Genomic DNA, 14,100 nt, shown 5'->3' with positions numbered 1-14,100 from the left:
GCACTATTATGGAAGGCTGCCATACACTTTAGACAGTCGGCCAAACCCTCTGAAGTAAATGGGCACCTTTAGGCTTTTTTGTTTGAGAAAAGGTGGACCTCCACTCCATTTGTCTCTTAAGCTGATTATGTTTATTAAGGAACCACCTGGGAGATCTCTCAGGTAGGGCTCCCAGACTGGAGACAGACAGACAGGTTGTGCCAAGGTCAGCTGAAACCAGGATCATATTGATGGTATGAACAGGTTTTTTTGTCATCTAGGGTTAGAGATGCTGCATGAGGCTTTATTTTTTAATTGTCTATACTAAACTGTAAACTGCTTTGCCATGTGTGAAGAATACATGTGATTGCAACCAGTTTTAAACCTAATCCAATGTGATGGACTGGAATTCATTCATCTCCCAACCATGACTCGAGATTGCTCCAGAAAGTTAAACAGATTTGTAAATTACTTCTATTAAAAAATCTTAATCCTTTCAGTACTTATGAGCTTCTGAAGTTAAGGTTGTTCTTTTCTGTCTAAGTGCTCTCTGATGACTCGTGTCTCGGGAACCGCCCAGTTTAGAAGAGGTTTGCTATGGGGATTTGCTTCTAAACTGGGCGGTTCTCGAGACACGTGTCATCAGAGAGCACTTAGACAGAAAAGAACAACCTTAAATTCAGAAGCTCATAAGTACTGAAAGGATTGAGATTTCTTAATAGAAGTAATTTACAAATCTGTTAAACTTTCTGGAGCCAGTTGATATATATATATAAAAGTTTTTTCCTGGATAACCCCTTTAATATCCTTAAATACTGTATTTTGGCAATTAAATCAGTAAATGCAAGATTTAAAACACCAATATCTTATGATACAACATGACACAGTATTGGAAAGCTCAAATGTGAAGTTTATTTAGGAAATAAATTAAGAAAGGTGGGGGTGTGTGACAAGACTGATAATTCCCCTTAAAATTTCCTCAATCTTCAGTCATTTATCCTGTTTACTCTTGACTTTCCTTCTGCAAGTAAAGAAAAGAAGCTAAGTACATATAGTTCATAAAAATAACACATATATCATATAGGGTAATAGATTGTTACCTTTCCACCAATGTCACGGCTCTTAGCCCTCAGTTTGTTCACTTGGGACTCAGCAATGTCGGCTCTCTCCTCAGCCTCTTCAAGCTCATGCTGAACCTTCCTGAAGCGGCCCAGGTGAGCATTGGCTTGTTCCTCCTGGAAATAGTAGCACACAATAATCAGTGATTAAATACCTTTTTTATTTTTTTAAACATAAAATCTTTTTTTTACTAAAAATATATTTGACTTACAGATTCCTCAGCCTGCCTCTTGTAGGCCTTGACTTTCAGTTGCAGTTTATCGACCAGATCCTGAAGTCTGAGGGTGTTCTTCCTGTCTTCCTCAGTCTGCAATGAGACAAAAAGAATATTAATATTTCAACAATTCATCTTTCTAAATTAACACCATTTGTAAGAAATGTATTTTTACCTGGTAGGTCAGTTCCTTCACTCTCCTCTCATATTTACGAACACCTTTGATTGCTTCAACTCCACGTTTCTGTTCATTGTCCAGCTCATTTTCCAGCTCACGGACCTGTGGATAACAATAGCAGAAAAAGTTAAATTTTGCTGTTCATAGTTCTTGAAGCATTTTCCTCAAGACGTACAAAAATACTTACTCTAGCTTCCAGTTTCTGGAGCTGCTTCTTGCCTCCCTTCAGTGCCAGCTGTTCAGCTTCATCCAGACGGTGCTGCAGGTCCTTCACTGTCTGTTCAAGGTTCTTTTTCATTCTTTCTAAATGAGCGCTAGTGTCCTGCTCCTTCTTCAGCTCTTCTGCCATAAGAGCAGCCTTAAAAATAATGAAGCAGCAATGAGTTTGGAATTAAGTTAAAACAAAAATAAAAAAAAAAGATGAATAATAGTAGCAAACTTACATCTGTGATGGCCTTCTTTGCTTTCTCTTCAGCATTTCGTGCCTCCTGAACTGTTTCCTCAACTTCATTCTGGAGCTGAGCAAGGTCACTTTCAAACTTCTTCTTGGTGTTGATCAGGCTGGTGTTCTAGTCAAGAAAATATCATTTTAATATTACACATGGTTAATATAATTGTTTTTTTTGTCTGTTCTTACAGCTGAGCTGGAGACCTTACCTGAGAGTGCAGAAGTTGAAGACGTTCACTGGAATCCAAGAGTTCTTGTTCTGCAATCTTGCGAGATCTCTCAGTTTGTTCCAAAGCAGACCTGTACTCCTCAATTTCAGCCTGCTGTAGACCGTTTCTACGTTCAATGACGGCAACCTGTTCCTTCAGATCTTCCTGTCCTCTCAGGGCGTCGTCCAATTGCAATTGAGCATCCTGTATGCAAAGTAAAAAACAAAAATGTAACTATGTAATTACTATGTTATTTCAAAGACAAGAAATTAACAGTATAATTGTTAACCTGTTAGGGCAGTTAATTACACATACTGAAGATGGAATTATACATAACACATAATCAGGTAGAGACCTAGTATAGGGGAAAGTGTTTGACATACCTTCAGTTGTACTTGCACATTTCTGAGTTGTTTCTGTGCCTCTGCAGCCTGGCGGTTGGCATGGCTGAGTTGGATTTCAAGTTCATTCAAGTCTCCTTCCATCTTCTTCTTCAGTCTCAGAGCATCATTTCTGCTTCTGATTTCAGAGTCAAGTGTGCTCTGAATGGTGTCAATTGACCTCTGGCTATTTCTCTTCAGCTGCTCAATTTCCTCATCTTTCTCTGCAATCTTCCTGTCTACTTCTGATTTAATTTGGTTAAGCTCAAGCTGGACACGAAGGATCTTGGCTTCTTCATGTTCCAGTGATCCCTTTGTAAATTAAGAAATATTAAAGTAAATAAATGTCAGTGATACATTATATATACATAATATATCTTCACATGTTTTAGTTTTTTAAATAAGTTTAAGTTGTAGCAACATACCTCAGCTTCCTCCAGAGCAGCCTGCAGATCACCCTTCTCCTGCTCAACCTGTTTCTTGGCCTTCTCTAACTCATTGATAGATTTTCCACTCTCACCAATCTGTTCAGTCAGATCTGAGATCTCCTCTAAAAAATGAGAAGAAATGAATGTGAACATTACAAAATATCGATGTGTCAAACAGTGTCAATTCTGATTCTAGGTCAACCAAAATGGAGAAATAAACATACGTTGCAAGTTCTTGTTTTCACGTTTCAGAGTCTCAACTTGTTCCAGGGACTCCTCATAAGCATTCTTCAGCTTGAAGATTTCAGTGCTCACACTGCGGGCTTCCTTCTGAGCGGCCTCAAGCTCAGCCTGTCCCTCTTCATACTTCTGTTTCCATTCAACTAGGACCTTAAAAAATGATGCCATAAAATACAATATGTCTGCCTAGACATTAGCTGAGTTCTAACATTATCAAAGTGGTTGACTGAAAAACCTACCTTATCAAAGTTTCTCTGTTTCTTGTCAAGAGAAGATGCTGCACTGTTTGCTCTTTCTACATCAGCCATAAGGTCCTCAACTTCAGCCTGCAGCCTTTGCTTGGTCTTTTCCAAGGAGGCACACTTGGAGTTCACAGCCTCCACCTGTTCCTCTGCATCCTGTAGGCGTTGAGCCAGCTTCTTCCTGTAAATAAAATATATCAAATACATTTCTGTATGTGTATTTTAAAAAATGTATTCTGAATATATGTCTGTAAGAATGATGGTCTTTGAACCTACTTGGCCTCCTCCAGCTCCTCTGTGCGTTGAATGGCATCAGTTTCATATTTGGTCCTCCACTGGGCAACTTCACCATTAGCTTTGGACAAAGTGCGCTGAAGTTCAGCCTTGGCTTCTTGTTCCTCTTCATATTGCTCACGGAGCAAGTCATTGTCATGACGGGCAGATTGAAGTGCATGGGCAAGGGCATTTTTAGCCTAAAATATATATACAGGTATTTTGCTTGTTAAAACTTTAAAAAAGTCACTGTTTACTAAATATGCTTGTTTGAATAGTGTTATCTAAATACCTTTACTTCCTCCTCAAGTTGTCTCTTCAGTTCCTCCACCTGCTGGGTGAATCCTTGCTTTCCTCTGGTGAGCTGAGAAATCAGAGCTTCCTTCTCTTCAAGTTGACGGGACTGTTCACCTAACATAAGCAAAAAAAATACAGCTGTATAATCTCTTTTATCATATTATGTCCTGCCTTTGTGTTGAATTTAAATATGGACCTCACAGGTATTTTTATTTTTAGACTTGTTCTTTTGGTAATTGATACAGAATATGAATATTCCTATTAGCATTATATTGATTTGTAACCAAAAATTAGAATTCCTTTAATTAAAACAACAAATATACCATTCTCTGTCTGGAAACGAGCTCTTTGAGCTGAGAGGTCATTGATCACACGTTGGTGCTCATCTTCCTTAGCCTTCACTTCACTAAGTTGGTCCTCAACTACACGGTTGATCTTTTCAAGGTTGGCCTACAAACACAATTTTTTTTAATGAGTTGTTATCTCAACTTAAAGAGAATCATACAATACATTTTAGAAATGGCATTACCTTAGATTTAGAGACACTCTCCAGATTGCTGGCAAGATCATCAACTTCCATCTTCAGTTCACTCTTCTCTTTCTCCAGTTTCTGCTTCACGCGCTGCAGGTTATCAATCTGTTCACCAAGTTCAGCAACACTGTCGGCATGCTTCTTGCGCAAGGCAGCAGCTGTAGCTTCATGCTGAAGGGTGGCTTCTTCCAGATCACGTCTTACTTTCTGGAACTCAGCTTCACGCTTCTTATTCAACTCAACCTGGGCGGATGTTGCACCTCCAGCTTCTTCAAGCCTTTCACTAATCTCTTCCAGTTCTCTAGAAAGATCAGCTCTCTGCTTTTCAACCTTGGCGCGAGCAGCACGTTCAGCTTCAATTTCTTCCTCAAGTTCTTCAATACGAGCCTAGAAAGTAGCATTTGGTGATAACATGTACTATAATCCATGATTTATGATATTATGTAATGATCTTGTCATCTGGGGCTTTACCTGCAGTTCCTTGATCTTCTTCTGCAGCTGTGATCCGAGGGATTGCTCATCCTCTATCTTTCCTTGCAGCTGGCTAACTTCAAAGTCTTTCCTATGAGGTAACAACATGGTGCATTATAAATATCAGTTTTATATGAAGATTTTTGTATAAAAATAAGAACAATAAATACACACTTTTTAAGTTTTTCCTCAGCTTGCTGTTTATCATTTTCAAGATCTATGACTGTTTCCTGAGACAGTTTGAGGTCACCTTCAAGCTTCCTCTTGGCTCTCTCAAGGTCAAGACGGAGTTTCTTTTCTTGTTCAAGAGAACCTTCCAGCTACAATTACAATGACAAAATAAGATATAAGATATCTATAATTTATCTCTATAAAATAAATTAATTTTAACTGTGGTTTGATTCAATGAAATATTTGATAACTACGTACATCGTCTACTTGCTGTTCCAGCTTTGTCTTGGCTTTTGTCAAAGAGCTGACTTTGTCTTCCTCAGCCTGAAGGTCATCAAGAGTTTGCTGGTGGGCTTCTTGGAGAGCCTTCTTCTCTTTGGTGATTTTGGAGATATTTTCATCAAGGGTTGCCAGTTCTTCAGTGAGGTTTTTAACCTATAATAAATGAATGTGAGCTTAAAACATGTTGTAGGGTATATTAGAAAGCAAGTAAGCAACTGTGTTCTCATTGTTAACTGTACCTTGTTCTCTGTGGCATGCTTTTCCTTTTCAACCTTAGCCAGGGTAAGTTCCAAGTCATCAATGTCCTTCTTCAACTCAGAGCATTCATCCTCTAATTTCCTCTTTTTGGCAGTCAGCTCAGCATTGCTCTCTTCTTCATCTTCAAGTCTTTCATTCAGTTCCTTCAACTTTGATTCCAACTGGATCTTATTCTTGATGAGGCCTTCACACCTTTCCTCAGAATCAGCCAGAGTTTCAGATTCCTACAGAAATTAAAATTCATATAAGTCTGGTATATAATTTGTAGTGAACTGAAAGAAGGAAATGTTAATGTAATAAAAATGTATTTACTGATTGGACATGGAGAAGCAAGTCATTCTTTTCTTGGACAAGGGCATTCATTTTTTCTTCTAGCTGCTTCCTCTTGGTTTCTGACTGAGCCAAAGCTTCTTTTGTCTTCTCAAACTCCTCCTTCATGTTTGCCATCTCTTTTTCTGTCTCGGCACTCTGCAGAAGGGGCTTGATCTTGAAGTACAGCTTCATCCATGGCCAGTGTTTGACATTCATGAAAGATCTGACATTGTACTGGATGACATATAAGGCCTCTCTGTGTAAAGAAATATTAAAATTTGTATATATAAAATACCACACTTATATTATTATTCAACAATATTGTTGAAAAGAAAAATACCTTCTCTCCATCATCTTCTTGAACTCAACTCTCATCAAGTAAGCTCTGCAAAGAGCCTGAGTGCGAGTGATCAATTGTGCCAACTTTTCATCTCTCATTTCTTCCAGGGTACCCAGAAGACCAGCTTTAAAGAATACCTTCAGGCATACAAAATCACTTTAGATCAAAGTTGTACAAAAGCTAAAATTAACATGATTTTTAAAAGCTCCTAACAACATACCTTAGTGTGTCCGAATTTGTATTGTGTGTGATCAACATCAATTGAGCCCAAGAGTTTCTCAGCTGCCTTCTTGCTGTCAATAAACTGCCCTTCAGGAATAGCACTGGCATTCAGTACCTTGTAACTAGAAACAAAATAGTGAAAAAAACAGGTCATTAGAAATTTTTGTAATTGTTTGAGTAGTTTTAGTTTGCAATATATGATATATTATTTGTAAGTGAAATATTTAATGCTTATGTGTATTGTTTCTTGTGTGATCTTATTACTAAAGAGCTATACCAGAAGATAAATGAAATTGTGGAGGTGGTTAAAATAATGTGTATAAAGTTTTTTTTATTTTTGGCATAAGAAAATTAAATTACCGTTGCTTAAAGTCAGCATAGAGGATTCTGCTTGGAAATCCCTTTCTGCAAATTCTGATACCTTCCAATACACCGTTACATCTCAACTGGTGGATGATCAAGTGGTTATCCATGATACCTGAAAGTAGACAATGCATTTTATTGTATGAGTGACAAACAATGACACTTACTTTTAATGTTCTCTGTTTAAATAACTGAATAGAAATCTATGAATCAATACCTGGAGTCTTGGTCTCATTAGGGATCAGACAACGCACAAAGTGAGGATGGGTGCTTCTCAAGTTGGTCATCAGTTTGTTCAAGTTTTCCTGAAGGAAACATAAAATAATATATAGTTCACTAAATTGGGAACCCTAATGAAGAGCCAATTTTACAGTAAATCATAGGCTCATGGAATTACAAAAACATTTAATACTTAGAAAAATTAGTACTTACTCTGAAGAGAGCAGACACGGTCTGGAAAGAGCCTCCCTTCTTCTTCTTTCCACTTTTGCCAGCAGCATCAGCTAAATAATAGTAAAGAAATATGTTAAGGAGGACCATCCTTCTTAATGCTTACTATATTTTCTCAATAAAGGGCACAGTAATGAACCCCTTACCCTCAGCTTGAGCGTTGGCGGCATACAAGAAAGCCAGCAGTTTGACAGAAGACTTCTGGTAGAGTTGGATGACAGATTCGTTCAGTGGATCCTTATTCTTATCGAGCCAGCCACTGATGTTGTAATCCACAGTACCAGCATAATGCACCAGAGAGAAATGAGCTTCAGCCTTTCCTTTGCCAGGCTTGGGCTTCTCAAAGTTCTTGCACTTGCCAAGATGCTGTTCATAAAGCTTGTTCTTGAAGGATGTGTCAGTGGCTTTGGGGAACATGCACTCCTCTTCAAGGATGGAGAAAATGCCCATGGGCTGGAGGCACACAGCAAATATTATTGAGATCCTTAGTGACATGGAGAGATTTAACATAGACTTAACGAAATTGTTTGAGAGCTTACCTTTTCAATGAGCTCAATGCAGGCAGCCAAGTCCATACCAAAGTCAATGAACTCCCAGTCAATACCTTCCTTCTTGTATTCTTCCTGTTCCAGGACGAACATGTGGTGGTTGAAGAACTGCTGCAGCTTCTCATTGGTGAAGTTGATGCAAAGCTGTTCCAAGCTGTTGTACTGTAATTGAGAAAACTCACATGAAACACTGCAGTATGGCTGGCTTAGAAAAGTGACAAGGGGAAAGTAGGTTGATGCTTACATCAAAGATTTCAAATCCAGCAATATCCAGTACACCAATAAAGAATTGTCTGGCCTGCTTGGTGTCCAGCTGTTGGTTGATACGAACGACCATCCACAAGAACAATTTCTCAAAAACAGACTTACTGAGGGCACCAACGGAGTTGTACACCTGAATTGGAAATTACAACAGTGGTCATGCCAACTGGTTTAATAAACTGTTCTAAATCCTTCTTACATTGTTTCTCCTTAATGTACCTGTGGTACTGTCTGTCCCTTGGTGACAAATTCATTACCGACTTTTACTCTTGGGTAGCACAAAGCCTTTAGCAAGTCAGCAGAGTTCAAGCCCATCAAGTAAGCAACTTTGTCAGCAACTGCATTTAAAATAGATGGCACAATGTTATTGTAAGTGGATGATAGAAAAGAAAATTTCATAGTTATCCTATTACATTATGAAAACAAAAGCTTACCTTCAGTGCCATCTGGCTCAGCCTGTTCCTCTCTCTGCTTCTGCTTGAATTTCATGTTACCATTATGCATAACAGCACCAGTCATTTTGTAGATGCCATTCTTCTCATCTGGACTGAATCCCAGGATGTCGATAGCAGTCTATTAGAAAATAATACATTATGAGAATGTCAGTCGCTAACAGTTATCAGATGTCAGCAATAACATGTTCGTTTAAGTACCACACACTCACATCTGTGGCCATGAATTCCTCTACATCATCAATGCTCTTCACAACGATTTCACCCTGGCTGATCCAAGGGTAGTCATATGGGTTGGTGGTGATAAGGAGCATCTCTAAATCCAGCAAGAACATAAGCAGATTAGTGACCAAGACACAGTGCTTGTTCTAAGAATTCTCTTCAAACATCTTTGGTCTATGTGTTGTACTGTGATATATCCAATGTGCAAAAACCACACTTACCAACAACCTCTGGTCTCTTGTTTGTCATGATCTGGTAGAAGATGTGGTAGCTTCTTTCAGCTGAAAGCTGGAATGTTACTCTGGATTTTTCCAGCAGATCTATAGGTGCCAAAAAGAGAGACATTTCAGCATGTCTTAAAATAAAAAAATGTAAAAGAAACATAAGGAATGTAATTCTTACATGTTTCAATATCAGCAGAAGCCAGTTTTCCAGAGGTTCCAAAGTGGATTCTGATGAATTTACCCTAAACAGGACAAATTTCAGAGTTTAAAGCTTATTTATATTTTATTCTATTGCATGAAATGTTTGTGTGAATTTGTGCTTATAATACTTACAAAACGGGAAGAGTTATCATTTCTCACAGTCTTGGCGTTACCGAAGGCTTCCAGCAGAGGGTTAGCCTGGATGATTTGATCTTCCAGAGTTCCCTAAAGGGTGTAAACATACATTGATTTGGCTTCTTTTTCTTTACTCTTCAGTGTGGATAATGCAGGTCGCATAAGTGTTACATTTCTGGTTAGTCTTTTCCTTGACAAGGAACCAGAACTCTGACATGAGTAGATGCTTTAGTTTAATCTTTACCTTCATTTGGTTGCTGGGTTGTTGTTCCTTCTTGTCTCCTGAACCTCCCAGAGCTGCAATTGTTGCAAAATACTGGATGACACGCTTGGTGTTTACAGTCTTTCCAGCACCAGATTCACCACTGGAGATAAAGAAGAGATCAGATACATTAGGAATATACTGCCTTTAGAGACATTAAGACATTGTATATCTGATAAATATGAATTTGACATTACTTACGTAATCAGGACAGACTGATTTTCACGATCTGCCAAAAGGAACATATCAGGTTTTATACATGGATTTTATACATAAGTAATAATATATCCAGTGCAGCTATGTTTATTATTATGGTAATATTTTACAGAAAAGTGAGTACCTGTTAACATGAACTGATAGGCGTTATCAGAGATGGAGAAGATGTGTGGTGGGGCTTCCATACGCTTCTTGCCTCTGTAGCCGGCAACAACTCTTGGGTCATACACTGGCAGCCACTTGTAGGGATTGACAGTGACGCAGAAAAGCCCAGAGTAGGTCTGTAATATATTAAATACAGAATATTTTCTATTTGGCTCATCTTTTATGTGAATCCCCACAGTTTCTTATGAATCTAAGTCTTGTCCTGTTTTTAAACCTTAGATTTGAAAGCCCTTTATATTAGTATTGTAGAATTTTTACTGACTTTGCATGTCTGCCATTCTCAAATTCCATAATGTTCAGAACCTTTCAGACTTACGTAGATCATCCAGGCTGCATAACGCTCCTTGAGGTTATAAAGCACAGACGCCTCATTCAGGTGAGTCATCATGGCCATGTCTTCAATTTTGTCGTACTTTGGAGGATTTTGAGGGTAAACTTGGCCTTCTTTGACTGTTACAGTCTAGAGAGAAGACAATATGTTCAGTGATGCCCCAAAAATGTGGCTTCTGCAATGTAAAGTATCTATATTATAATATTTACCCTGCCATCATCAGTCTTCACTGTGAGTTTTCCATCTTCCCGAGCGGTGACTAAACCTTTCACGTAGAGTTCCTTCTGGTCATCTACAAAGCAGGTGTTCTTGGCATCAAAGGGCTTGTTCTGGGCCTCCAGTCTCTCCTTCTCTGATTTACGGAGAAACTGGGCGGCATCGCCAAAAACGGACATTTCACCGTCACCCATGGTTGCTGATTTCTGCAAGGAATCATATATTTTTATTATTACATATTTTACATTTACTTATGTAGAATACTACAAAGCAAAGGCAAATCATCAATCAATATTTACAGTTTATTCTCCAAGGTATTTAAAATATACGACTTTTTCTAGTATTTTCCATTTTTGGTCTGTTATAGAACTCCTAGTTCATTTCAGTGTATTAAGAGTATAAAATGGACATTTCCTAGCACAGAAGGTTCATGTCAGTTGTAATTCATACTGGCGGGTCTTATCAATAAGGGCCAATATTCCCAAGACTAGAGCCCTGCACTGGACTGTTTTCTTAAAGGGGTACTCCCCTGGAAAACATAATTTTTAAAAAAAAATCAACTGGTGCCAGAAAGTTAAACAGATTTGTAAATTAATAGAAGAGGATAATACAGCGCTTTACAACAGGTAAGTATGGTGTAGATTTTGATGCCCAAGCTGCTATACTGGTAATGTGATTCCCGAATTTCACATAAAAATATAAGTTTATATAAAGAAATAGACAGTAAGCGCTAATTGGGACTTATATATGTGTGTGTCTCATTCCTTAATTGACATATGTGTATGACTTGATTGGCGTGCAGTTTGGATTGCTCTCAGATAAGGATTATGGGATGTGCTTTGTAGAACTGTAAAAGTATGTAAAACATATAAATAAATTATTTAGGCTTATCACTGAGTTAATGTATTAATTAACTGACTCTTGTTTAATACCTAATTGATTTTCATAGGTATTAAACAAGAGTCAGTTAATTAATACATTAACTCAGTGATAAGCCTAAATAATTTATTTATATGTTTTACATACTTTTACAGTTCTACAAAGCACATCCCATAATCCTTATCTGAGAGCAATCCAAACTGCACGCCAATCAACTCATACACATATGTCAATTTAGGTATGAGACACACAGACATATAAGTCCCAATTAGCGCTTACTGTCTATTTCTTTATATAGATTTGTAAATTACTTCTATTAAAAAATCTTAATCCTTCCTGTACTTATCAGCTGTTGTATGCTCCACAGATAGTGCTTTTCTTTTTGAATTTCCTTTTTTGTCTGACCACAGTGCTCTCTGCTGAAAATCCCCATAGCAAACCTTTCCTCCTATGGACAGTTCCTAAAATGGGCAGAGGTGTCAGTACAGAGCACTGTGGTCCAACAGAAAGGAAATTCAAAAAGAAAAGAACTTCCTGTGGAGCATACAGCAGCTGATAAGGACAGAAAGGATCAAGATTTTTTAATAGAAGTTATTTACAAATCTGTTTAACTTTCTGGCACCAGTTGATTTAAAAACTTTCCAGGGGAGTACCCCTTTAATTCTGCTCTGTCTAGATTTCTGACTATTACTGCCTTATCCCACAAGGAATGTTTTTAATCATCCTACCCACTCCCACAAATATTTTGTGTCAGCTATTAGGGATAGCTCCCCCTGTGCAATTTCATCAGCTTCCTGTGCCATTTCAAAGGTTTGCGTGACTGTGCAGGATTTTGCGGGACCCGTTGTATGTTTTGTGACCACCCGCTCAAGACAACACCCGCTCCCGCAAGTTTTATATGTGGACCTGTTCAAGGTTTATATCTGGTCCCAACCCAATTGCAGTCCTCTACCCCAGACAGTAATTTGATGTACCATATAGGCAATTGGGTATATTTTAGAGAATCAAAGACGTTCAGGCAAAGTTTTCTATATATAATCTATTCTCAAAAAAAAAAGAGCTGTCCATATTAATTGAATTTACACAGCTGCTGTGTTAGGTTGACTTTACACATAAGACAGCTGCAAGCTGCACATTCTCCAGGCTTTCCCATAAACATTGCAGGGACTGGCCCAAAAAAAGCATTACGGATATAAAGTGTTACTGTTCTCTAGTCAGATCTCTTGTATAGGTGTGAAGTCTAAGTATCCAATTGTACAAATCTACTGGTAAAAAGTCGCATTTATTGTACTAAAATAGAATAGAAAATACAAGTAAAACAATAAGAGCTATCTGCAGGGCCCTTGCAGATTCTCTTTGATATACAGTGTTGCTAATGTAATATTTGCGTATATAGAGTTGCTATACAGATAGACATCATCAGGTATCACACAGGGGTACTCCGATGGAATTATAATTTTTTTAATCAACTGGCTCCAGAAAGTTAAACAGATTTGTAAATTGCTTCTATGGAAACATTTTAATCCTTTCCGTACTTATCAGCTGCTGTATGCTCCACAGGAATTTATTTTCTGTCTGACCACAGTGCTCTCTACTGACACCTCTGTCCATGTCAGGAACTGTCCAGAGTAGGCGCAGATCCCCATAGCAAACCTATCCTGCTCTGGACAGTTCCTGACATGGACAAAGGTGTCAGCAGAGAGCACTGTGTTCAGACAGAAAGGATGTTCAAAAAGAAAAGTACTTCTTCTGTAGTATACAGCAGCTGATAAGTACTGGAAGATTTTTAAACAGAAGTAATTTACTAATCTGTTTAACTTTCTGGCATAAATAGATAGATATGAGATAGATAGATAGAACCAACATCTTATGTGCATGGCCATCCTTACTATACTAGATACAAAATGGCTTGTATGGATATACTTAATTTTCCTATTGGCTGTTATTGTTTTAACAGATAACATGTACTAACGGAGACACACAGTGACTCACCTTTTATTCACTGATGATGGAAAAAAAAACTTTGGTGGCCCCCCACCTCTAGAGAAAAAATAAATAAATAAGAAGCAAAGATTATGAGTTAATTTTGTGTTATAGGAAAATATTAAAAACAAAATGAAAAAATTATACTAATAATAAAATTACAAACAAAATACTGTATCCTACAGGTAAGTTAACTTTAAACAACTATTTGATAATTAGCACTACCTTGTAGTTGAAAAAAGTATCGACTACAGTCCAAAATCTCTATTTATCTATTTTGTCCATAGGCCACTTAAACTAAGTCAGTCAGACTTTGCTTTTCTTCACTTCAATTATCCATAATGTCAACCAACATGAATCACAGCACTTACCAACAACTTAGATGTGACAAACTGAAGACCCTCCAACCTGCTTATATAGTCCAGCCCCCTGCCTACTCAGCTCTCTGCAGAAAAGGCAGTGTCTTCAGATTTCCTTAAGAGTGCAACAAGCCCAAATAGTCTATCCATGACAAGTAAAAATAACCCACATAATGTAACAGGAGGACTGGATACCCTGAGACTGTTCCCTTCTACAGCATATACATTAGAACTTTCA

The 14,100-nt window shown here is 37.9% G+C and overlaps 1 protein-coding gene across 1 annotated transcript; it reads right to left on the bottom strand.

Annotated features, from left to right (window-relative positions):
- Positions 1–868: 868 nt before the first annotated feature.
- On the bottom strand, positions 869–13,542 carry LOC130291341 (myosin-1B-like). The gene is made up of 40 exons (XM_056540009.1): positions 13,513–13,542; positions 10,635–10,847; positions 10,411–10,554; positions 10,054–10,210; positions 9,915–9,942; positions 9,696–9,816; positions 9,449–9,541; positions 9,294–9,357; positions 9,113–9,211; positions 8,882–8,985; positions 8,652–8,790; positions 8,437–8,555; positions 8,201–8,350; positions 7,948–8,118; positions 7,555–7,861; positions 7,391–7,461; positions 7,176–7,263; positions 6,956–7,073; positions 6,594–6,717; positions 6,374–6,510; positions 6,034–6,289; positions 5,703–5,945; positions 5,440–5,616; positions 5,185–5,330; positions 5,011–5,101; positions 4,537–4,926; positions 4,331–4,457; positions 4,003–4,121; positions 3,714–3,910; positions 3,435–3,618; positions 3,180–3,345; positions 2,953–3,077; positions 2,531–2,839; positions 2,148–2,351; positions 1,934–2,059; positions 1,678–1,848; positions 1,488–1,592; positions 1,310–1,405; positions 1,080–1,214; positions 869–1,000 (listed from the first exon to the last, which is right to left on the bottom strand). Exons 2-40 carry the CDS (start codon positions 10,833–10,835, stop codon positions 983–985), a joined length of 5,820 nt encoding a protein of 1,939 aa, XP_056395984.1. The 5' UTR covers positions 10,836–10,847; positions 13,513–13,542; the 3' UTR covers positions 869–982.
- Between the last annotated feature and the right edge of the window lie 558 nt (positions 13,543–14,100).

This window comes from Hyla sarda, chromosome 9, assembly GCF_029499605.1.
Source record: "Hyla sarda isolate aHylSar1 chromosome 9, aHylSar1.hap1, whole genome shotgun sequence".
Taxonomy (NCBI): Eukaryota; Metazoa; Chordata; class Amphibia; order Anura; family Hylidae; genus Hyla; species Hyla sarda.
This window is presented reverse-complemented; position numbering and strand designations above follow the sequence as displayed.

Coding starts and splice junctions, on each gene's coding strand:
- LOC130291341 (XM_056540009.1), bottom strand. CDS start 10,835: ATGGGTGACGGTGAAATGTCCGTTTTTGGCGATGCCGCCCAGTTTCTC. Junction 10,555..10,634: donor TGAAGACTGATGATGGCAGG/GTAAATATTATA, acceptor TCTTCTCTCTAG/ACTGTAACAGTCAAAGAAGG. Junction 10,211..10,410: donor ATGCAGCCTGGATGATCTAC/GTAAGTCTGAAA, acceptor AATATATTACAG/ACCTACTCTGGGCTTTTCTG.